This window comes from Radiomyces spectabilis, assembly GCF_025331425.1.
Source record: "Radiomyces spectabilis strain NRRL 2753 chromosome Unknown BYT42scaffold_3, whole genome shotgun sequence".
Lineage (NCBI taxonomy): Eukaryota > Fungi > Mucoromycota > Mucoromycetes > Mucorales > Radiomycetaceae > Radiomyces > Radiomyces spectabilis.
The window spans coordinates 1,342,395-1,364,503 of record NW_026251928.1 but is presented as its reverse complement, the minus strand read 5'-3'; the positions used below and the strand labels follow the sequence as shown (position 1 = coordinate 1,364,503).

Below are 22,109 nucleotides of genomic sequence, written 5' to 3'. Positions count from 1 at the left end.
CATATATGATCGGAAGATATTAAAATCGGCAAAACCGAGAATCTTTCATGTAATATTTACCCGAACCTTAATCTATGCACCATTTCTTCTCTCACTGCACGCTTAAACAAGTTAACAATCATGAATAACCATCACAGCCTGCCAAAGCAATGGAAAATAGCTGATAGTAGCCACTCAAGCATGTTAATAATCATATACGCTATTGTAATTTACGATACCCCAAGGCCCCAATGTATAGAAAACCGCCACTCGTTGCTGCAATAATTCCATGACTTCAACTCTTTGGATGATATCGCATCTGCACTGATGGTTTATCTGATTTCCTTTTTAGATACAGTATTTGTAGCTCGATCAGGATCCGGAACTTCGGAGTCTCGGTCTTTACAACAAAACGCAACAAATGTTGCCAAAGATCACGAATTGTTTCCGACTGGCAATCATTTGACCTTTGGAAACGAAGTTATCGACGGGGTCACCAACGGTTGTCCGATGATGAGAGTCGGCCTTGCTAGCTTCCGACTTCGCTGCATTTAATTTGGTTTTGACCGATGAGTAGAAGTAATAGCTACCCCATGATATGGCCATGATCTTCCATTCTTCTTTGTCCCCCACCAATTGGCCACCAAGGGTATAGTGTCCCCGATGAGGAGTATAAAAGTAAAGTTCGTCATCTTTTGAGAGCCCTCTACCAAGATCGTGCCACTCCCCCTACTGGCTTCAGGATCAGGATTATACTCATTGCCAACTAACTTCTGCGGAATGCTTCCGCGGCGAAGAAATGCCACTCGGCGGTGGCCAGAGGGATCTCGTTGCATGCTGCAACATACGCAGCGTCTTTCAGGAGGTTGGTTATAGTTTCTCGCTTGTTCATTGCTGGTTCGAAAGTTATGAATGATTTATCTGTTAAGGATTATTTAAAGAATTGTATATCTGAATAATCGCTGCATTTTACCTCAATTTTTGCTGATCCAACGACCAAATCACTGCGGTCTCCTCAACCACCGATGGGTTGTGGCCGTTCGGGCCCCATAGTTCCGCGTGTATCTGCGGAATTTTTCCGCCGCGAAAATATGCCACTCGGTGGTGGCAAAGCAAACTTTCGTACATGCTGCAACATAGGCAGCGTCTTGGATAAGGTTGAGGAGAGTTTCGCTTTTGTTCATTCTGCTGGGTTGTTTGAAAGTTAGAAAGATTAATCTGTTAACGAATTGTGCAATCTTCAGCATCAATATTTGATTACGGGAAATATATCTTACGTAGACCACGCACATCCCTTGTGTCTTGGAGAATACGGACATTGTGGAAAATACCTTTTTTGTAAATGAACATGGTGAGATGCCTTTTTTTAAAACTATTATTCGTAGGCAAAGAAATGGATTATCGTCAGTATCACGAACCTTTGTCCGTTCAAGTCGTTTGAGGAATAAAATAAATAGCCACACAGTCTTTCACGTACGGATATAATAAATACATGAGAAGAAGATGATGTTTATTCTTTTGGTTTACATGGATATTTATATTGCTGTCTGTTAGCAGAATATAGTATGAAGTTGGAAAACTATAGTTATGGCGCATTGTGCTGGGCCAGTCAGGACTTCTTCAAGATATTTCCGAGTTGGGATCTCAAAGCAGAAACAAGGTTACGACAACAACAACAAAAAAAACCATTGGCCTTCTTGTCTGCAGTACTTCCCTTGCATTTCAACTCGACAATCGCTAAAATTTATAGAATGCTTTAAGCAAGTATGATACCATTGGACTGTCCTTATTTCCATGAAACAAAACGCCGGTTTGAAACGCGCGGTCCATTATGTACCCCTTTGAAAAGAAATGGATTCTTGCATCTAGACTTCGGCGCAAAGCCATATATGGAACTGGATCATTCGAAGAACGTTTTATTTGCATCAGCAGTTCATTTTACCGTTACCGTATGTAGTACACTACCAGATGATAACTGACTACCAAGTGGAATAACATTGCCTTTAAATAGCAAGGCCTTATTTGACGCTGTGGTGAACCATGGTAAAAGATCCTTTTTCCATTCATTACACAAAGTATTTTGTGGAAGTGACAAACATGGAAACTCCCTATGTAATTCATACTCTTTGAGCCACGCTTTATTTTCCTTTGGATTGATTGTCGTAATCTCTTTTGCTCTTCAAGCTTCGAGATTCCCTTTTCTACTGATCTCATCTTCGTTTTATTTCGCCCCAGTTCGGCGACAGGCTGTAGCTTTCCATTTTTATAATTTTCTTTGGCAATAATGGAACATGCAACAGTATAAATATGTGCGTTGATAAAAATGAAAGATAATCTTCACTGTGTTCTATCTTATCATGACCATCGGAGTTTCAACCCCAAATTGACGACGGCAATGGTCATATCACAGTTCTTCCAGCAAAAAAGATCGAATGACTCTTTATTTTATTCCTCAAACAACTTTGAACAGACAAAGGTTCATGATACTGATGATGATCCATTTCTTTGCCTACGAGTTTATAAAATATGATAGAAGCTTGATGAAAAAAGACATATCCAAAACACCGTATTCTTTAACAAAGGCATCTTCCAAAATATCACGATCCGCGCAGGCGGGCGTCCTTCCGGCAAGGTATGTCATTTCCCGCACCAAAAATATTGATCCTGAAGGTTGAATGCTAAACGATAATTTCAGCAGTCCAACAGCTGCAGAAGCCACGGAACCGCCGAAGACGAGGGAATCCCAGGCAGCGTCAATGCCGGCGCCAGCGTCTGCGGCCGCCTCAAGTCGAGCAAGCAGCGCAAAAAGAAGACCCAGCGGAGCTACACGAGAAGCTTCATTCATTAAAATTATCAAACGATTTTTCATTTTCCATGTAGATCTTTTTCTTTTTACTCGTAAAATTCATCATATACTTGAGGATTACACTGGAGCTGCGGGTCAACTGAAATTCGGAGAGGTGGACCTTTCAGGCTTTCTGATGGTGGTTCGTGTGAAGATCTGAGCTGAATATATTCTTGAGGGTTTTTATAAACTGTTAAACCAATCGAGTTGGATTACAGGTGATAAGCCGGCGCGAATTTCTGCTTAATCTAGAGATGGCTGGTCAGAGGATGATGAGACCGCCACAATATGGTGGGCCGTTATCGCCGATTATGGCACGGAAGAGGCCCGTGTCCGCCGATGGCTTGGCGAGACATAGGAGCACATATTTGTCAGTGATTCCTGGCATAGCGAATAGGCAGATCCTATCGAGAGAATAGACATTGGACAACAATGATGAAGCTGTTGCCCGTGAGCATAAGAGAAAAGAGTCGAAGATGTCGGCAAAGGTAATTTCGACTACTGTAGGTGGACGGAAGGGTTAGAATGCAATAAATCAGTGTGACCAGCGACTAGTTGGTTCGTTTTGATGTGCTGTCAGCTTGTCAAGTCGTTAATCATTTGATGATCGATTCGCATTGATTGGGGCAATGCCATAAGCGGCTGAAATGTTGGATTAGGTGACCGACACCAATCGTTCATGAGGAGTAGACGGCAATATCAGGTATGATAAGGGTGCGCAGAGGAAGGTGCATGACCATAAGCTAAGCGGAACGGAGGGTGTGTGAATCGAGAGCATAACTTGAAGGAAATTCGTTAATAATCAATTTGAACGTGATCTTGAAGGGGAGTAGTGGGAGTGACCTAATCTTGAAGGAGGCCTCTCAGAAGACGACGAGTTTTGCCTTATATTTCTCATTGGGTACACCATACGCTTCGAGTCCAATTAGTGGCGGTTGAAGAAGAATGGAGGCCCATGGCTTATGATCGGGTAAGTATCGACTTATGTGGTTGAACTTCTGGTCATTGTCCGAGCCGAGGCAAGTGCGCTGAAGTTCGAAGCGAGTAATTCTAGCACCCCGATTGAGCTAGTATTTTGAAAACAAACAAACAACAGGCCTGTCGTATAGATAGGGCTTATATGCCACTGCATAAGAACTACCTCGGTTCAAGCAGATAAGGGACACTATAGTAGTACTGTAGAGACACATCAATTGTATATTTAAATCCCGATCCCGATTATTATACCAGATATGATCATCCTTTCGACAATAAAAACAAGTCTCACCGTACTCACGTCTCTATCTAACACATACAACAAGGCCAACATCCCTTACATCGTGGAAGAGCATAAGCAATTTATCTTGCGTTACATTGATGAGAGTCCCTCTGCCGTTGTAGCTGGAGCGGCAGGAATTTTTATGGACCTCAAGTTTCTCGCAGCACATTATAAATGTGCTGCCAACGCAGTGCAAACTATATCGATCAAGCAGGGTTAGTTCCATCTGTAAAAAGCAATGACGAAAAAATTTAACAAAGGTACGATGGGTCCAAATAGCGGTACCGGTAACAAACGGACTTGGACTTTACAACAAACTGTATTTTTCTGTGCTTTCCTGGATGAATTTACCTTCCATATTAGTCTAAAAAGAGGTATGGCTTGGTCAAGAAGAGGGCGAAGGGGTCGCAGTCACAATGGAGCGAAGAGTTCGCAGTCACAATAGAGCGAAGAGGGCGAAGAGGGCGAAGAGAGCGAAGAGGTCGCAGTCACAATAGAGCGAAGAGAGCGAAGAGGTCGCAGTCACAATAGAGCGAAGAGGGCGAAGAGGGCGAAGAGAGCGAAGAGGCCGCAGTCACAATGACACTATTGCCGATGACTTTATCTTCCATCTACGCGTCATGTCCATTTCCACCCACTCAGCGCCATCAGAACGTTGAGTCCCGTCCTGTTTAAAATATAGCATCGGAATGTCCTGCCGTATTCAAGCTTCCGCAATAACATCTTGCTCAAGTTATCGAGGAGCCAGAAGCCAGGTGCCGCTGTAAGTTTCTCCAGAAAGGCTCCATGGGCTCGATCCGTTCTTTCCTGGTTACTTTGAAGCCATAGAGGGAGATGGATTGACGGGTATTGACGGGCAGGTACAATGCAACTTTAACCTGGGCGCATGTCGTTCGGATGCTTCGTATGAACAGTAATACGTTCACGAAAGTATATCATTCCTTCGGGTTCACTATCATGCGTTAACACTTATCATGTAGATCTAGAATGTGAAAGCCCTTGTCCCAGAAAGCTTTTCCATCGGCTATATGCATCTATACAATTCCGCGGGAAGATGCTTTTTATGCACTTTGACAACGTTGATGGTGGACGGTCAAATAGTTGCTTTTGTGAGTCGATGGCAGTTGGACGTAAGTTATACAGGTGGGCCATTTTTTATAATAGCAGTCTTTGCTTTCCCAAATAAAACAACTCAACAGTTACCAATACGCCTCTTAAATTCAATTCGTTTATCGTATGTATGGATGCTACACAAAACACCCCTAAGCTCTCCAACGGCAAGAGGGCATCTTTGTAGACTATCGGTCAACATCCATGCCAATGGCACGTCTTTCCCAGACACTTGACATTTTGAGACAATTGTGTTCACTGCAACTCTTGCAAAGTGGCTATGCTGGCTGAAGCTCGATCATGGGGCTTATTTCCAAGTGATCATGAATGAATAGCGAGGTCAACGCAATTCATTCTATATTTGGCTCCTCCTTCTCTGTCGATATGCCATTGGCATGTCATGCGTGCTTAGCGTAAGCACGCGCACACAAAGATCAGCAAATCCAAGCGGTGAAAGCTTCCAAGAAGTACATTTGCGCCGAGAAGCTGACTTGGCGCACATGGTTGCTCTGATGAAGTCGGAGAATGTATTATCCTTTGGCTTACAATGGAAGTCCTTCGAAGAATGGTGCGATGGCAATGTCGCTGAAGATATAATGCAGTACATGGAGAGAAAGTATTAAGAGATTGAACTGGTCGAGAATGGGGCGGACAGTGAGTTATAGATGAACCATCTCGTACAAAATATTGATAATAATTTAGATGCACCGTTTTCTTATCCACACAAAACAGTTACGTGGAACATGGCATCAGCAGCTCAATACGATTGGAGAGCGTTCGTTATGTTCGTGCGGACAACCTGATATACATGCATCTCGCACGGATTTGAGCATCGCCACTCCGACAAGGCAGAGACGATGGCCAATCTCGACTCCACGGTGATCCAGGTAGAGATGTGCTGCAAGTGGCAATGACAACTTCGACTTTAACTCACGATGTGTGATAGTATACATATGCTCGTTTTTCACGATGGATTTTTCTGCACTGCACATCTCCTGGATTGTTTCAACTTTCAGAATATGATGATCTGGCATGCTTCGTAGCCAGTATCGCCTTTTGCACCAAGTGTATGATCGAGTACAGCCTACAATCGGGCAGTTTTCTGGTAGTTTGGCGATCCAAACCAGGAATTTTCGATGATTGCTCTCCAGGTATCGAACCATGGTTCTGTCAGACGTTTGAGCTGACGACGATCTTCGTATCGATATCATCGAATTTCTGGAGGTCAGGTCGCTGACAAAGTCGAAGGGCATTAGTATGCAAGTGACATTGTCAGCAATGCACTTGTATCCCTGCCGGATTAGACGACGTTTGCTGGGACCTTTCTCATATTAGACATCCCTTTCCGAACCACTGGTTCATGGATTCGGTGAAGCATTACTAACGGCCAGCTCCCATGGTTTTCGCCAAGTGAACGTTGAAGGCTGTCAAGAAAGGAAGTGACTGTTATTCTTGCTTCTACACAAATAACATTAATGATTTATCGCTCCGTAGCATTTGAAATTCTCTTACATTAGCATATTCTTTACTTTAACTTTGACTATTGGGAAACCACGAAAATATACATCTAACAAAACGCTCCCGGGAAATATATTCGGTGAAATCCATGTTGATATGGTTAGTGCGATCATATTTGCTCCTGCACTCCTTAAATCAGGCAATTTTACGTCCTTATCATCAGTAACAACGTGATCCATTCAAATATCGATGTATTCAACATCGACTCCAGCATCAATATGATAACGCGCATGCTCCTTGATGGCTGGAACAGCCACTTCTTGATCATGTGCTTCTGGCAAGGAATGCAGAAAGTAGGCAGCTAACTAGGTAGTATTCCGCCCAGGAAAGTACAGAGCTGGAGTTTGACCGGGCGACAGCTGGCAGTTGCTTGACTACACAGGAATCCAAGGGGATCTACAAGTCTCTCCCGCGAAGGTCCACCGTTTCTTCTTCACACTCAGATGAAGTGGAGTCTTCATCGTTTTCTTCCTCAATAGCAGTAAGCTCTCTGGAGTTGAGCTTCAGCCCCGACAGAAGCGTGGTTGAGTCGGCGTTCTCGGCTCTGTCTCGGCCCTCTAAACGAAGACAACTTGGCAAATTTCCTGGGTTGTATCGGATAACATGCCAAGGACTATCTCAGACACTTCTTTACCGTGATTGTTCCCAGATTCCACCACGTTGACACTATTGAAACGGAGACTACATGTGTTGAAGTCCGTCGTACTTCTGCGAAGTTGGTCAGGCCCAACCGTGCGCCTCACATAGTGCTTGGACACCGAGATGCGTACATTCAGGCAAAGATGAGGACTTGCTTTGAACATGTTGGAGTTTAAAATATTTGCGATTTACTTAAATGTGATGGCGATTTAAAGGATGATGAACTTAGAAAAGGTGATGCACAAGACGTGTCGGATATCTCTCAAGCTCTTAACAAGCGGGAACTGTAACTGGAAATGAAAAAAGTGAGTTTATTGGTCGAAAAACATCTAAATTGAGGAACGGAACCGTCCTCAAAGGACGAAACCGTCCGCGTCAGAATAGTGCTTGATAACAAACTACTCATATCGATATAGCTATTGCATTTGGGTTAGGTCATGAATGACTTAGTAGCATTTTTGTCTGGTTGCACAGTTTCGTGACTGTGCGCAGAGCGAAGAAAGCGCAGGGATCGAACAGGGCGAAGAGTGGTTTTTTTCTTGTAATCACGCACACACTTATGCTACCATGACTACAATTGTCCTAAAAAACGTTTGTTATCTTTGCACTGACCGTAACTTTACCGAAGCGTCAAAGTTGAATCAACACTTACTCAAATCTCATGATCTTTCATACCCCCAATGTGTGCGAAAGCAAACACGCCCCATGAATCTTGAATATGTCTACGTGCAATACGTAACATCGCACAACGATAAATCAATTCCGGTTCATTACGCCTGTCCCTCCTGTTGTTTCACCATGAGGCTCTTGATGAATTGCGCCGGCATATGGAAACCTCTCACTTGCAAAACTGTTTCACCAGTGAACAGGAGAACAGAAAACGAAAAATCACAAACGAAGATGATCAGGCAGCAGTAGAAAGTATCGCTATCGTGAATAACAACAACGTGATATTACGGTACGCCACTCCAACTTTCGCAAACAGTCTACCACCAAATTCGCTTCCATTCCAATGTCTATTATCCAAAAGCTCAGCTCTATCATTACGATTGCAACATCTTCTAATTCGCAACTGTCAGTATCGCAACAGGCAGAAATTGAAACCCTCAAAGGACGACGCGTTGAAATTGAATGTGATCAAATCAGAATTTCCGATGGCATTCGACTTTTTGCTGAAGGCTCTCAAACAGCCCTTTGATCTATTACCAAGATACCTGTGGAATTTCCAGTATCCGGAGCAACCCGATAAAGCCCACCAAACGAAATTCATCAAAGCGATGCAGTGCATGCTGACAAATTACTGGAATAATTGCGCAGTCGACAAGCAGCGTATGGATGATCATGAACGCACTTTCTGGATCAAACATATCGTACCGATATTCCAGGCATTTGGCAACCAATGTGGCTTTGTGGATTTTAGTTGGTGTGAAGTGCAGTTGCATCAACATAGGTTGCAAACGGCTGATCCATTCACAGGCGAACGTGGCATCATCCGTTATGTAGATGGATTAGGCAAGGATGACAAGCAGCATGAAAGAGTTGTCATGGAATGCTCCTCTGGTCTGAAACTGAGACAAGCACACGCGGAATACGATACCATAAAACAGATTCATAGTTTAATGTGTATCCACCAAGGAATCATTACAAGATACCCGAACGCAAGCTGCAAGACATTGGCCAGAGTGCAAGTGTATGGGATACAGTTGATCAAAGAAAAGGTGACGCTTAGCTGATTACCCTGCAGCACCAATGACGGAAACATCAAGTATACATACGATGAGCCCAGATCGGCGGACATTCCTTGTTCGTATGGTCAACGCAAACGATAGCTGCATATGATGGATTTACTCGCCTACTTGTACACGAACTTAAAATTGCAATTTGAAATCCAAGAACAACTGGAGGATGAGCATTATGGTTTGGTTACGGTTGACAGTTCAAGCACTCTGCGGCATCTTCTGAAAAACAGGACTTCGATAGCGAGGAAAATTAGCCAGTGGAGTCACTGTTGGCTTCAATCTCACAGTATATCAGAAACGCCTGAATGAATATGCACCAGCCTACTTCCCGTAGTAGTCATGGAAGAATGAGTGGAAAAAAAATCTCCCTCCGCCCTCTTCGCTCTTTTCACTTTTAGCCGTAGACTCATAGCATTGCTTTGTTGAACAATTGCCAAGCACTTTGCAGAATGAAAATGAAACCTTTGAAAGCGCTTAACCAGCGCATGTTTCATCAATCCTCGTCATTAACCTTTCCTTCCCCAGAAGTCTATTCGTTTGACTTTGCTCTTGACAACGGACCATGACTCTCATTGGGATTTAATCAGGCGAACGCGGAGGAAGATAAATGTAAATAATATGCACGAGAATTGATATATTTCGTATATCAGTCGAGCTATGGATAGGAGCATTATCCATCATGATTTTGATTTGTTTTTGGAACTCTCCAATTAGCATTAAATAAATCCAGAGGCAGCTACTGCGCCCATATTGATGTTCTGTTTGCTTTAGTCGTTACAATAACATAGGGAATTCTCACCAATGTCATCCAAGATAAATTGCTTATGTTCCTCAAATATACGATGTAGGCGTGTTTCTTTTATTCAAAAATACTAGTTGCAGCCTTAATCGGCTGCTACAATTGCTCGCTTCGAAACTTCAGTGCACTCGCCTCGGCTCAGACAATGACCAGGAGTTCAATCAAATAAGTCGATACTCACCCGATCATAAGCCATGGGCCTTCATTCTTCTTCAGCCGCCACTAATTGGACTCCAAGCGTATGGTGTACCCAATGAGAAGTATAAAGGCAAAGCTCGTCGTCTTCTGAGAGGCCTCCATCAAGATCATGTCACTCCCACCACTCTCCTTCAAGGTCACCTTCAAATCGATTATCCTGAGGTTCCTTCTAGTCCCGTCATGATACACACACACTCAGTTCCATCTACCTTCAGTCATGTCGGTCATCTGCATACCCTTATCACGCCTAATATTTGCCATGTACTCCACGTAGACGATTGGTGTCGGTCAAGCAATCCAGCGCTTCAACCAATTATGGTATTGCCCCAACCAACAAATGGAACACCAAAATGATTACGAATTTACAACCTTTCAACACGTCAAACGAACCCACTAGACCCTGGCATACTAATTTATCGCATATCAACCGTTTCGTGCACCCATTCAATACTACCCTTGCCTTATCGACACCTTCGGCTTTCTTTCTCTTTCGCTCACGGGTACCCGCTTCGTCATTGTTACATTGTTCGATGTTTATATTCTTGAGAGGTCTGCCTATTCGCTGTGTCACCAATCCACTGAAAAGTATGTGATCCAACATCTTCTCCAAGTCATCGGCGAACATGGCCAGTTCCGCGCCATACTCGGCGAAAAGGACCCTCCATTTTCTGGCGATTTCATCAAGTCCCTGGCCAGCCATCTCCGAATCAAATAGAAGTTTGCGTCGACTTACATCCCCAAATCTACCCGATCGGTTTAACCGTTTATAGAAACCCTCAAGAACATATTCAGCTCATTCCCACGGATCACCATCAGAACATTTGGAACGTCCACCTCTCCGAACTTCAGCCTTCAACTTTGGTGTCTAATCATCAACTATATGGACCTACCGAAAAAAAAATTTATTGGCGACAACTCTATCTCACCCAGCTGCTCGTGTTGCACCCGATCATTTTTGCGCCTCTTGTTTCACTTGTTTGACTTGATAGCGCTCAGAGTGTACTAACATGACATTGCTTGCCATTTTCCCCACCGTTTATGGTGACATCGCTTCTTGCTGGCCTTTTGCAATAAATTGTTTCTGATAGTATTTATGATATACTGTAATGTCGCATAGGTGCGCGCGGAAGGGTCGAAGTGCAATAAATCAATATGGCGTGTTGTTAGGTCGTTTGACGTGTTGGCAGGCTGTACCTTCGTTGATCATTCTGGTGATCCATCGCGTTGATTGTGGCAATACCATAAACGGTTGGAACGCTGGGTGCGACTGACACCAATATGAAAAAGGCTGGATATATTTGTGCAAGGTCGAAATCACATGTTGCGTGGACTCAGGAATACAGTCTGAGGGCTGAAGAAGAGCATACTAGCCTCTCGGTAGCAACTTGGGGGCGTTCTTCCGAAAGGATTCTCTTGCGGATCCTAGTAAGGAAGACGAGTTCAGTTACATACTGCGTGCTGTAATAACGACACCATGATCAGAGAGTCTTTCCAAGATTATCAACCATGGCGTGAAAATACCTCGCTGTTCCTGCCACTTCAGCTTCTTGCAGGGGGCTAATTTTCAAAATTTTGCCAGCCGAATCGGATGCTGCCCAAGATCTTAAGACAAGGCATTCTGCGACTTGCTTTTTTTTTTCCTTTCATATTTCCGCTTCCTTATTAACATTATTCGTTTCAGACAACAGCTGCGATGAGCTTCACGGTAACGCTCAGCTTGATTACAGCTTGTGCAAAACATACACAATTTTTCGATTGGATACCATAATAACTCTCAGAAGAATTACAAAAACGTATATGTTGAGGTGAAGTATAAATATCATGTTTTGAATGACTGCTATTATGCCTTTTTCCGTTGTGTTGGCATGCTGTGATGTTTATTTCCAATTAATGACTTGATTCAAGCGTGTGATGAAAAGGAGAGTGACAAATTTCGAATACATATGGTAGTAAATTAAAAAAAAACGATATTGGACGCGTCGCAATTCAAGTGTAGATACATCATTCAGTTGGTTCGAAGCTTAAGTGGACATGGCCTTTTTCGATTTTTTGACGGTGAGAATATTTGGCCTACTTGTGTCAGTGACAGGGTCGGAGTACGGCGGCTCATGGTACCTGCCGCATCACTGGCAGGAACGCAGATTCGCTCGAAAATGTCCAGCACTTTGATGATATCTCCCGCTTTAGTCACAAAGCCGGGAAGACTATTCAACGAGTCCGGAAGTTGTATCACAGCCAGTTCGAGGAACGCATATAGCCCTTTGGCGGGCAAGACCAGTATGTAGAACTTGACGGTGCGTCCTATCACTTGGACACCCAGCGTCCCCTCCATGACTTGGATATCGAGGGTCTGTTTGCAGAATACGGCCACTTTGATGAGATCCCAGCAGATGACGCGATTGTCATGGTCTTGGGCCGCAGACTTGGCTTCTCCAAATCCGAGGTTCATCTGCCATTCGAAGCTGCAGGTCTTGGTTATGCAGAAATCAGGTCGCTCTTTGCTTTCCTCCATGTGCTTGGCGTCTGTGGACTCATTTGTCCAACGAAAGTAAGTGTCATTGTCCGGATTATCAAACAATTCGAAAAGAAATGGATCGACAAAACGTGAACAAAGTTCTGCCTCGCCGAAATCTTCTCGGATTGGTTGACTGGGCAGTCTCCTGACTAGTTGCCCTAAAGCCGTAGCGAACCTTGCCATGTGTGTTCCGGATGACATCGAAGTCATCTTGTTGTATGCTTCGTTTCGGCTGATCTTTTCTGTCAGCAAGTCGTTGACGATAGAGAGCAAACCGGTGACCGCTTTTATTGGCATTGGATGATATTTGATGTCATATTTTTTTTCAATGAAATTGACGGTTGCTTTCCAGTTTTGCAGGCTAATGAGCGGCGAGATATCATGGGGATATACCGTAGGTGTCAAGAGAAGAACTGAAGTGGACGCCAACGCCAGATGCATATGATCCTCAAGGGAATGTTTCCATTTAGCATCTATTGACAGTTGCAGCTGATGAAAAAAGATGCTAACGTCGAAATTGTTAACGATGAGATGATCACTTTCTGGCAGGGAAAAAACTACACCGTCAAGCAACAATGCCTCACTGTGCCGCTTTTTGGACGTGACTGGCCTGGCAGAACTTGCCATGCTCCCATCGGCATCGGCTTGGCTCGCGCTCTGCTGTTGTTGCTGATGCGGCGGCGGCAGGTAGTCCGTATGCTCGTCGAAGAAATGGCTGGCCACACCATTTAAGCTGTCATAATGGCCCAGGCAACAAGGACAAGCATATAGAATGCGCGTGCGTTCACTGCTGTCTGCGTGACGGAGGTATAGAAATCCATTGGTATTGTAACGCCTTGTTGATTTCAATCCCACGGGGAATTGAAATCCGTGCAAATCCTTTAAGTGGTCGCGAAGTCGTCGCGGCTCGGCGTAATTTTTGATATGTGTTTCATCAAGGAAACACCGATGTACCAGAAACACCACCTGCCGTGGGTCTGGCATAATGAAGATAAACTTGTGAGAAACTTGTATGAAATCGAGACTTTTAAAAACTTGGGTGAAATCGGAACTTGTAATAAAAAAAAAGAACTTGCATGTAATAAAAACTTAGAAGAAACTTGTAAAGAAGGACGAAACCTGTATGAAATTTTGTGCGAACGTTCTGCGCTTATCAAAAAAAGGCCATTCATACTTTCTTTCCGAGTCACTTGGCATATTCATAGAAGAAGGTAACACAAAAGGATATTTCCCAGCTGGAAAGTCATAGCGTAAAGTTCGGGTTTTGCAAATCGGACAAGTCTATTCTCAAAGGTGTTTTGTGAACCCTGAGCAAAAATCGGCTCATGTGCCTTCTAGTTTTGACATGCTGCCTGTCATATTCTAATTTGCGCAATGACATTTCCGGTGATTCACCCAAATTGACAATTTACTCTCTTTGTATCAGCGGTTCCATCCACCTCAGTAATATAGTTTTCGCAGTTTTGCGCGTCCTTTTTTCATTGATATGGGGAATCAGTAGAAAATACCCAATTTTTTTTGTCAGTCGTGTACTTTTTCGGTTACAACAAAAGCCAGGTTTCAGATAAAAAAAATGCTGACACAAATCGGGGATATCCAGCTGAAAAAGCTTATCATGCATGAGATTGACAGAAAACCCTACTTTGAATATGATTATTAAATTAAATTAATGAAAAACTAGGAGGAAATGCGCTTCACAACCACTTGTAAATCAATTACTGGATGTTTGCCCATGGTAGACGGCTTAAAATATAGCTTTCTCGCTTAAAGATGACCTAATGTAGAGCATGAGTTAACAGGGGTGTTGCACAACAGGGACGTGTGTGACAAAAACTCACGAAGTTTACAGTGTACCCTTTTTCCATTGAATGAATAAGACGGAGGAAAGAGAACCAAAAAAAAAAAAAAAAAAAAAGAAAACTTTTGAGCCAAACTTCAAGTAGATAAGCGAGCATTCCACCTCATTCTTCTATGGCGGCCGCCGTACGATCTGTGGGGTATACATCAAAACTCGGATTTTTGTAACTATAAGAGTTGTTACTAGATTTGAATGCTCAGCTTTGGTTTGTTCGAAGTCTTTGGCACCATGCTAGTTAGCAAAACTAATTTGCCAAGGTTAGGATTAAACATTCTCGCGGTTTGTAACGGTTTTTCAAATATCAACATGTCGAGCTTTTCTTTTCTTTTGTTCTTTTTTTTTTCCTACCAACGTGCACATGTACAAAGAATACGTGCTTCGACCTCGGATGTGTAACCGATCTTTTTTATGGCGCGGTTTGTAACAATTTTCTTTTCGCATCATGCACATGTGCAAAAATACGTTCTCCGACTCCGATGCGTAACCAGTTTCTTTTATATTGACATAGTCATCGTCATCGTCATTGGAATTTTCGGATGAACACTCAGGTGCAATGAAATCTTCGCTGTGATCATATCGATATGTCTGGGAAACAAGGCAGCTGTCAAGTGAAAAGCCACAAAGAAAGGCAGGAACCGTTATGATTTTACGGTGTAATGCATGGATCTTTTACTTGAAAATGAGGTGCAGATGAGATCCCTTTGTTTATATCCCTAATTTTTTGGCGGACAATAATCAACTTCATTCTCCTGTCATGGCACTCGGACTCACTTTACTGAATGACGCTTATCTCATCCTTTCTACAAAGTGTTACAGTGCTCTAAAACAATGCAAATCAGCTATAGCGAACATAAAGTTGTAGCCTGCATTCATTCATTGATGAATAATATAATATATGTGGAAGACGATGGAAAGCCAGTTTTGGGTGGATATCCGCAGTATCATTTGGTCAATTGCATATAATTGTAATAGCTTCATTGCCGTTCGTTTCAATGAAATGATACGCGAAGTTAAGCCATTATCAATAGAGAAGTTGTGGTGATATCACAGGTCGCTTGAGGATAACGGAAGCAAACAGACCTCGTAAAAAACACAAGGCCGTGATAACGTAAAGCAGTCGAAACAGGGCTTTTGATGGCAGCGAGTTTTTACAACGACGATCTGTTAGTGGCTTAATAAGGATTAATCAACATGATTGTGCAACTTGAACCTTTGCTGCCCCAGTTTCTAACTTTCTCCATACTAAAACCGCTCCAATTTCTGTCATACATGAATTACCTAAGCAACCAAAGTCAATGGCCACCCAAGCATTGCCACAACCTGCTTTACTCTGTTCGTGATGTGACCATTCAGTAGGGCTTGTCAGTGCCGATCGCTTTCGCTTGCGCCGTATTACGCTTGATACTGACAAGAATTTGCCTACTTTCGCTCTTCTTGCGTCTCAAAAAATGCGTGAGCGATGTTCCGAGCTAATAATAAATGCCCATGATTAGATCGAATTTCTCTCGTAATCCTCAAAGTTGCCGACAGGGTATTTCAACCGTTGTCCTTGAATAAAAATACTCAGAAGCCATGATCGTGGGATAGCATCACCATCACCATTGCCGCCAGGTCGTCCTTTCCATTGACAAGGTATTCTTGCAACTAACTATAAATAGCGAATAAACCCGATTGGTTGGCTCATATAGAAGAGATAACTCGTGCCTATATTGATAGGAATATAATATGTCTGTTTATATTTTACCGCACCATCAGGACATTAAGTTCCAAGAACAAATTTTCGCAAAGCAATTGTGTATGAAATTGAGGAAGTCGCCCATAGTTTACTTTCTCGGCGCTCAAATAGGTTTATGAGCCATTCATCATGGATACGTAGTATGAACAAGCTGGAGGACTGTGAAGTCGAATTGGATTTGCAGCCTCGTTGGTGTCGTTGGCGGAATTCCGTTGTGACCAAGATTAGAATGGAAGTAATGGTAATGGGGTGGCAGCGTGGCAGTTGGCGAGAATATTCATGGGTAAAAGTGTCTCAAAATTGGGAAGTGCGACACCATAGAATAAATCCTTCACTTGACGGTGCCGTTCGGGCAATGATCCGGCGTCATTATTTGGACGGATTTTTTTTTATTTATTAATTCAACTAATGAAAAACTGATCAAAGAGATCGAAGGACAGTCCATTACCTTAGGTTGCGAGTATCAATACGATATTGATTGATAATGAATTAATAATGGGGACTCTTTTCTTTTTTTTTTTTTCTTTTTTTTTTTCTAGAGGAGCGTAGCTCCGATTTTATTTGCTTCACACGCCGTTTTGAGCGGTGTGAACTAAAATCATATATAAAATTAAGAAAAACTAGGACAACGAATGTAGGAGGAGAGAGGGGCCTAATGAAATATAGAAAGTTGGCTACAGTTTGTGCAGTAGAGTCTGATTTACGCGCACCAGAGCGTGATGGTTTTGATTGCCATATCGGCAACAGTGTCCGGTGTAAGGAGGTGTGCCTTTAAGATGTAGTTCCAAGTCCCTTGCCAAATGGCGGCCAGTTTGGTGGCAAGAGTTATAACACTAGATATGGCTGGAGGGGAAGGAAGGAATTGCAGCTGAAATAGCGCGTTGTGGACTGTGGCGGGGTTACGGGTTCAAGGAAACAGTCGAGCCAAACTTTCTGCCAAATCGCGCATTTTAAAAGACATGGTATCGGGAAGTGTCCCAAATCGTCGGTAGCAGTAAGGGATAGAGGACAGCTGGGTGACAAAAACTTGTTGAGGAGGCTACGGTGTAGGGCGGCGCGACAGAAAACATAGCGTGGAGAATATGGAGCCACAAGTTGCGACTTTGATATGGGAGGGAAACTGACCATAATTGACGCCACTGGATAGTTGAGACGGAGGGAAAGGTTGAACGGTATTGAGGAGTTGGGCCCGTACTAATACACGGTAGGACCAGGGACGAAGTTGGGTGAAGTCGATATTCGAAAGGAGTGGGAAAAGCTGAGAAGATCCTGGGCCGCCGAAATGGTCGGGAAGAAGGACTAATTATGGTAATAATTGTGATGGTCAGTCAAGTTTGGTCTATCGTCGCAGTGTTCAGTAAAAAAGGTTGGAGAGCCAACTCTTGTTGCGATAGAAGGGAGAGGAGTAACCGCGAGACTGAAGGGAATGATGAGGTTCGATGTCAGCTACGGGTCTGATGACGTCGAGGGATGGTTCAACTGTATCCAGGATGGAAAGCGAGAGACGTTTCTTGCGGAAGCGGTGGGGTTGGAGAATGATGAACACAACCTGTGTAGATAATAAGAGCGAAAAATTACTCCGACAACTTCTTGACCTTTATGTGATCGAGAACGATCAGCTAATGAAGACCATGAGTAAAGTATGATGAGCAACGGTTGCTAAAGTAAGAGCCTAACAGGAGTTACATTATTGCTTATAAATACAAGTGTCCCTATAATATTTTGTTTCGATTTAGGAATAATTGTGGTCCAGAATGATGACTGATTATATCGAATTGGGAATTCCAAAAGATTCTTGAATCAAAAATATTGTATTCTTAAATCGAGGATTTCTAAATCGAGCGATGACTGTAACTATCACGCTTTGTATTATGCCCTTTTTCCGTAACGTTTGCATGCTGGGATGATTTATTTGCAGATCGATAAATGTATTTAAGCGTGTGGTGAAAGAAGGATGACATGAATTAAATTTCTAGTGTACATGCAATATGGGAATAATAAAGAAGGCCTATATTGGATATGTCGGATGATTTAATCCGACCCAAGTCTCAGTTGATAGGGTTGGAGTACGTCGCTCATGGTAGTTGCAACATAGCTGGCAGGGATGCAGATTTGTTCGAACGTATCCAGCATTTTGACGACGTTCCTCGCTTCATTCACAGAGCCGGGCAGATTTTTTCACCGATTCAGGAAGCTGTAAGACCATCCTTTCGAGGAATGCATACGGTTCTTTGGCGGGTAAAACCAATGCGTAGAACTTGACGGTTCGTCCTATTACTTGGACGCATAGCACTCCATCCATGAATTGCTTGCCGGGTGCTTGCTTGCAGAATACTCCCACTTTCGAAGATACCTATGGGTGGTGCAGATTGCCTTGGTCTCTTGCCGCAGGCTTGGCCTCCCCGAATCCGACGTTCACCATCCGTTCGAAACTGGAGAACCTTGTGATACAGATATCCGGTCGTTCATTGATTTCTTCCGTGTATTTGGCCGCCGTAGCTTCATTCGTCCAACGAAAGTAATCTCGTTAAGCGCCTGCTTTCGGGTGATCTTCTCCGCCAGTAAATCGTTGACAATAGAGGTAAGGTGGTGATCGTATTCATCGGCATTGGTTGGCGCTTGATGCCGTATTGGTTTTCGGTGAAGGGGGACAGTTGCTTTCCAGTTATCAAAGCTAATGAGCGGCGAGTATGTGGTAGGTGTCAACAGAAGAATCGAAGTAGACGCCAACGCCGGATGCATGTGTTCTTCAAGGGAATGTTTCCATTTAGCATCAATCGACAGTTGCAGCTGGAGAAGGAAAAGACTGGGGTCGAAATTGTTCACGCGGAGACGATCACTTTCCGGAAGGGGAAAACTACACCGTCAAGCGACAATGCTTCGTTGTGCTGTATTTTGGACGTGAGTGACCTGACAGAACTCGTTCTGCTCCCATCGGCATCGACTTGGCTAGCGCTCTGCTGTCGTTGCTGCTGCTGCTGCGACAAGTAGTCCTTTATGCTCCTCAAAGAAATGGTCGGCCCCAGCGTTTGAGCTGTCATAATGGCTCAGGCAACAAGGACAAGCATACGGAAAGTTCGAGAGTTCTTATCTGCATGGCGCAGATACAGAATTTGTTATATTATAGCGCCTGGTTGATTTCAACCCCGTTGGCAATTGATGGGCGTGAAAATCGCGCAAGTGGTCGGGGAGTCTTCGCGGGTCGGCGTGATTTTTCAATGTGAGTGCGTATCGATGAAGCATACACCACCTCCCGTGAGGCTGACATACTTTTATATTTTTTTATTATTTGCGGTGTACGTGAAACTTGTAAGAAACTTGTTGGAAGGTGGAAACCGTATGAAAATCGTATGAGAGTTTTGCGTTTATCATATGATACACTCTTTCTTTCTCAGACCACTTGGCACCCTCAGAAAAGCAGAGCGCACAGACAATATGCCTCACGGCACGATATAGTGGTAAAGTTCGGGATTCGCATATCTGAACAACTCGATCCACTCGGGACTGGATGGGTATCTTCCCGAAGATGCTTTTTTCTTCTTCTTCTTCTAATGTATGTATTTTGGTTAATAAAACTCGTCCCCTTTCGACGGAAGACCATTTGTCTTCATTGATGGTGACTTCATATTGAAGGATGGCCTTCTTTGAAAATCACATATGTTTTAAACCAAGAACCTAGTAATTAAAAAAAATCGGGAGTTCAAGATGTGATCCACCCCAACAGCTATGGTTGTACTGCTTGAAAAGGCGCATTGATCTTTTGGTTTTTGACTTGGTGTATTGTGCACGACTATAGCTGAATACTGTCTTGGGCAACCACTCCATATGGCGGTAATGCTAGCCAGTAACTCACTCCGAGAAAAGATGCTTGAATCGGTTTTGCACTCGCTTTCTCTTTCACCATGACATAGGGTAATAATATTTGATGTGTAGCTGGAGATTTCTCGAGTTGAGTTTTTGTTACTTGAGATTCGTTGTTAAAGTATCCCAATGAGCAAAGTGCTGTCTTAATTTCTATTAAAATCAGATGCATCATTGTCGAAAATAAAAGGAAAGCCGAGCATAAAAACGCATGTAGTTTGCCACTCAAGAAAGAAACCTTCTCATAGGGTGACAAAATCACAAATCCAATAAATTGATCAAAAAGCGAGTGAAAATTGTGCCTTCAAGACGCATGAACAATTCTCTTAGGCTCCATATTGTTCAGTAGAGACACTCTCTCTAGATCGCCGACGTTGATTAAAATGAAAGAGTAGCATAGCGTGGAATATACTTTGTTGGTCAGTTGGATCCGGATACAGTCACCGCTCGATTTTAAGAATCACCACCGAAAGGACAAAAGTCATGCTGAAATCGAAATTATTCCAAAATACATGTAGAATTCCTTTTACCATACAATATATAAGAAAATCGATCTCTGGGAATTGCAGAAAGTCATTCCAAAACCGCTTGACTATATCTTTCACGAAAGAGAGGAAGAAGGAGTTGCCAAAAACTTTGTCGACCCAACAACTTGTAGAGTTGCTGAACAGTATACATAGTATATCTGGGAATACAAGGATGTTTTTATGCTATACTGTATGCAAATTCTGACTAATGACCGACCGATTAAAGGGCTACCGTATGTGATTTAGAGACTTTTATTCCGCGATTTTTTAATAAAATAATAAGAAGAAAAAAAAAACCGTATTGACGTATTTATATCCCGTCAATGTTCTCGCCAATTGTCATGCCGACACCGATGCTTCCAGTCCAATCTTGGCCACAACGGAATTCCGCCAACGACGCCAACGACACCAACGACGGCTGCAAATCCAATTTGAGTTCACTGTCCTCCAGCTTGTTCATACTACGTATCCAAGATGAAGGGCTCATCCTATTCGAGCGCCGTATATGCCAGAAACTAACTGTACAGTACAGTAATATCCAACGTATTGACACAGATGGGGCACAACAGTTGGATAGTTATGTTGAAAGCAGTAACGATATGCCTTGGCCAGACGGAAATGTCCCACTACGAAGTTTGCAGCTGCCGTGACCAATTCAGAAATATCGGACCAACGTGGTTTCCAGTTTTGGTTGAAGCTCGCTTTCAAGTATCGATGACCGCAGATCCACTTGCAAAATATCAATGGCTTCCGCTTGCCGCTCGTGACATTGCTTCTGTATCCGTTGTCTAATGACTGCATCGCTACCTCGCTTAGATACATTGACAATTCATTCGAGAGCTCCAATATCGTACGGATCGTGAAAGAAGCTGCGATAGGAAAGGCCGAACTTTGCTCGCTCAAAATAGCGCCAACAACCACCCAACTAGATTGACATTCAAATTAGAATAGATCCAGTTTCCAAGAAATCGAAGTGGTTACTTACCACAATATGTAGGAGTATTGGATGCAGCAAATGCTTGTTTCAATTTTCGTGTTCGTGATCATACAAACGAGGACGGCAATATGTCTTGATACAACCTCGATCTCGGCCCGAAAGATCATTTGCATGTCGTCGATATATGATAGCCGTAAAAATTGTCTTTAGATTCTAATTTAATTACCATTGCGCATGAGTAGTTGGCACTTAGCAAACCCGTTGTGAGTCTTACCATAACTGAAAACATGAAAGCTGAGTTGAGGATGGACGCGGTACTCAACATTGAAGTCGTCTTGTTATATGCTTCCTTTCGGGTGATCTTTTCTGTCACCAATTAGTTGACAACAGAGAGCAAGCCGGTGAACGCACTTATCGGCATCGGATGACGTTTAAAGCTCTATCTGATTTCGATGAAGTTGACAGTTGCTTTTCAATTATCAGGGCTACTGAGCGGCGAGATATCACTGGAATATATCGTAGTTGTCAAGAGAAGAACCGTGGTGGACGCCAACGCCGAGTGCATGATCTTTGAGGGAATGTTTCCATTTA

General features: G+C 43.2%; 8 protein-coding genes across 8 annotated transcripts; 1 reads left to right on the top strand and 7 right to left on the bottom strand.

Annotated features, from left to right (window-relative positions):
* Nucleotides 1–138: 138 nt before the first annotated feature.
* On the bottom strand, nucleotides 139–1,471 carry BYT42DRAFT_235260 (uncharacterized protein). Its single transcript, XM_051562638.1, has 4 exons — nucleotides 1,398–1,471; nucleotides 1,257–1,310; nucleotides 953–1,167; nucleotides 139–873 (listed from the first exon to the last, which is right to left on the bottom strand). Exons 2-4 carry the CDS (start codon nucleotides 1,296–1,298, stop codon nucleotides 531–533), a joined length of 600 nt encoding a protein of 199 aa, XP_051426257.1. The 5' UTR covers nucleotides 1,299–1,310; nucleotides 1,398–1,471; the 3' UTR covers nucleotides 139–530.
* Nucleotides 1,472–2,029: 558 nt separating this feature from the next.
* Nucleotides 2,030–2,978, bottom strand: BYT42DRAFT_560105 (uncharacterized protein). Its single transcript, XM_051567207.1, has 2 exons — nucleotides 2,675–2,978; nucleotides 2,030–2,611 (listed from the first exon to the last, which is right to left on the bottom strand). The coding sequence occupies exons 1-2, from the start codon at nucleotides 2,846–2,848 to the stop codon at nucleotides 2,489–2,491; spliced, it is 297 nt and encodes a 98-aa protein (XP_051426256.1). The 5' UTR covers nucleotides 2,849–2,978; the 3' UTR covers nucleotides 2,030–2,488.
* Nucleotides 2,979–5,827: 2,849 nt separating this feature from the next.
* BYT42DRAFT_560100 (uncharacterized protein) lies at nucleotides 5,828–6,678 on the bottom strand. The gene has a single exon (XM_051567206.1). The coding sequence runs from the start codon at nucleotides 6,443–6,445 to the stop codon at nucleotides 5,942–5,944; it is 504 nt and encodes a 167-aa protein (XP_051426255.1). The 5' UTR covers nucleotides 6,446–6,678; the 3' UTR covers nucleotides 5,828–5,941.
* Nucleotides 6,679–8,361: 1,683 nt separating this feature from the next.
* Nucleotides 8,362–9,082, top strand: BYT42DRAFT_543743 (uncharacterized protein; the record flags this gene model as incomplete). Its single annotated transcript, XM_051565711.1, is given in 2 exon segments — nucleotides 8,362–8,423; nucleotides 8,440–9,082. The coding sequence occupies 2 exon segments, from the start codon at nucleotides 8,362–8,364 to the stop codon at nucleotides 9,080–9,082; spliced, it is 705 nt and encodes a 234-aa protein (XP_051426254.1).
* A 2,837-nt stretch (nucleotides 9,083–11,919) lies between these two features.
* On the bottom strand, nucleotides 11,920–13,067 carry BYT42DRAFT_560097 (uncharacterized protein). The gene has a single exon (XM_051567205.1). The coding sequence runs from the start codon at nucleotides 13,039–13,041 to the stop codon at nucleotides 12,091–12,093; it is 951 nt and encodes a 316-aa protein (XP_051426253.1). The 5' UTR covers nucleotides 13,042–13,067; the 3' UTR covers nucleotides 11,920–12,090.
* Nucleotides 13,068–13,281: 214 nt separating this feature from the next.
* BYT42DRAFT_491877 (uncharacterized protein) lies at nucleotides 13,282–13,584 on the bottom strand (the record flags this gene model as incomplete). The annotated part of the gene is made up of 1 exon (XM_051564107.1): nucleotides 13,282–13,584. A coding segment is annotated over one exon (303 nt), but the record flags the coding sequence as incomplete, so codon positions are not given.
* A 5,024-nt stretch (nucleotides 13,585–18,608) lies between these two features.
* BYT42DRAFT_611486 (uncharacterized protein) lies at nucleotides 18,609–19,234 on the bottom strand (the record flags this gene model as incomplete). The annotated part of the gene is made up of 2 exons (XM_051571508.1): nucleotides 18,609–19,032; nucleotides 19,104–19,234. The coding sequence occupies 2 exons, from the start codon at nucleotides 19,232–19,234 to the stop codon at nucleotides 18,609–18,611; spliced, it is 555 nt and encodes a 184-aa protein (XP_051426251.1).
* A 1,584-nt stretch (nucleotides 19,235–20,818) lies between these two features.
* On the bottom strand, nucleotides 20,819–21,986 carry BYT42DRAFT_235097 (uncharacterized protein). The gene is made up of 3 exons (XM_051562635.1): nucleotides 21,793–21,986; nucleotides 21,567–21,731; nucleotides 20,819–21,506 (listed from the first exon to the last, which is right to left on the bottom strand). Exons 2-3 carry the CDS (start codon nucleotides 21,689–21,691, stop codon nucleotides 21,065–21,067), a joined length of 567 nt encoding a protein of 188 aa, XP_051426250.1. The 5' UTR covers nucleotides 21,692–21,731; nucleotides 21,793–21,986; the 3' UTR covers nucleotides 20,819–21,064.
* Between the last annotated feature and the right edge of the window lie 123 nt (nucleotides 21,987–22,109).

Bases quoted from the DNA above. Each gene is read 5' to 3' on its own strand.
- BYT42DRAFT_235097 (XM_051562635.1), bottom strand. From the start codon at position 21,691: ATGCAAATGATCTTTCGGGCCGAGATCGAGGTTGTATCAAGACATATT. The intron at 21,507-21,566 runs GTAAGTAACCAC...ATGTCAATCTAG, and splicing joins CAATACTCCTACATATTGTG to TTGGGTGGTTGTTGGCGCTA.
- BYT42DRAFT_560097 (XM_051567205.1), bottom strand. From the start codon at position 13,041: ATGCATCTGGCGTTGGCGTCCACTTCAGTTCTTCTCTTGACACCTACG.
- BYT42DRAFT_560100 (XM_051567206.1), bottom strand. From the start codon at position 6,445: ATGCCCTTCGACTTTGTCAGCGACCTGACCTCCAGAAATTCGATGATA.
- BYT42DRAFT_235260 (XM_051562638.1), bottom strand. From the start codon at position 1,298: ATGTCCGTATTCTCCAAGACACAAGGGATGTGCGTGGTCTAC. The intron at 1,168-1,256 runs GTAAGATATATT...CAAACAACCCAG, and splicing joins AAGGGATGTGCGTGGTCTAC to CAGAATGAACAAAAGCGAAA. The intron at 874-952 runs GTAAAATGCAGC...CTTTCGAACCAG, and splicing joins TTGGATCAGCAAAAATTGAG to CAATGAACAAGCGAGAAACT.
- BYT42DRAFT_560105 (XM_051567207.1), bottom strand. From the start codon at position 2,848: ATGAAAAATCGTTTGATAATTTTAATGAATGAAGCTTCTCGTGTAGCT. The intron at 2,612-2,674 runs CTGAAATTATCG...GAAATGACATAC, and splicing joins CTTCTGCAGCTGTTGGACTG to CTTGCCGGAAGGACGCCCGC.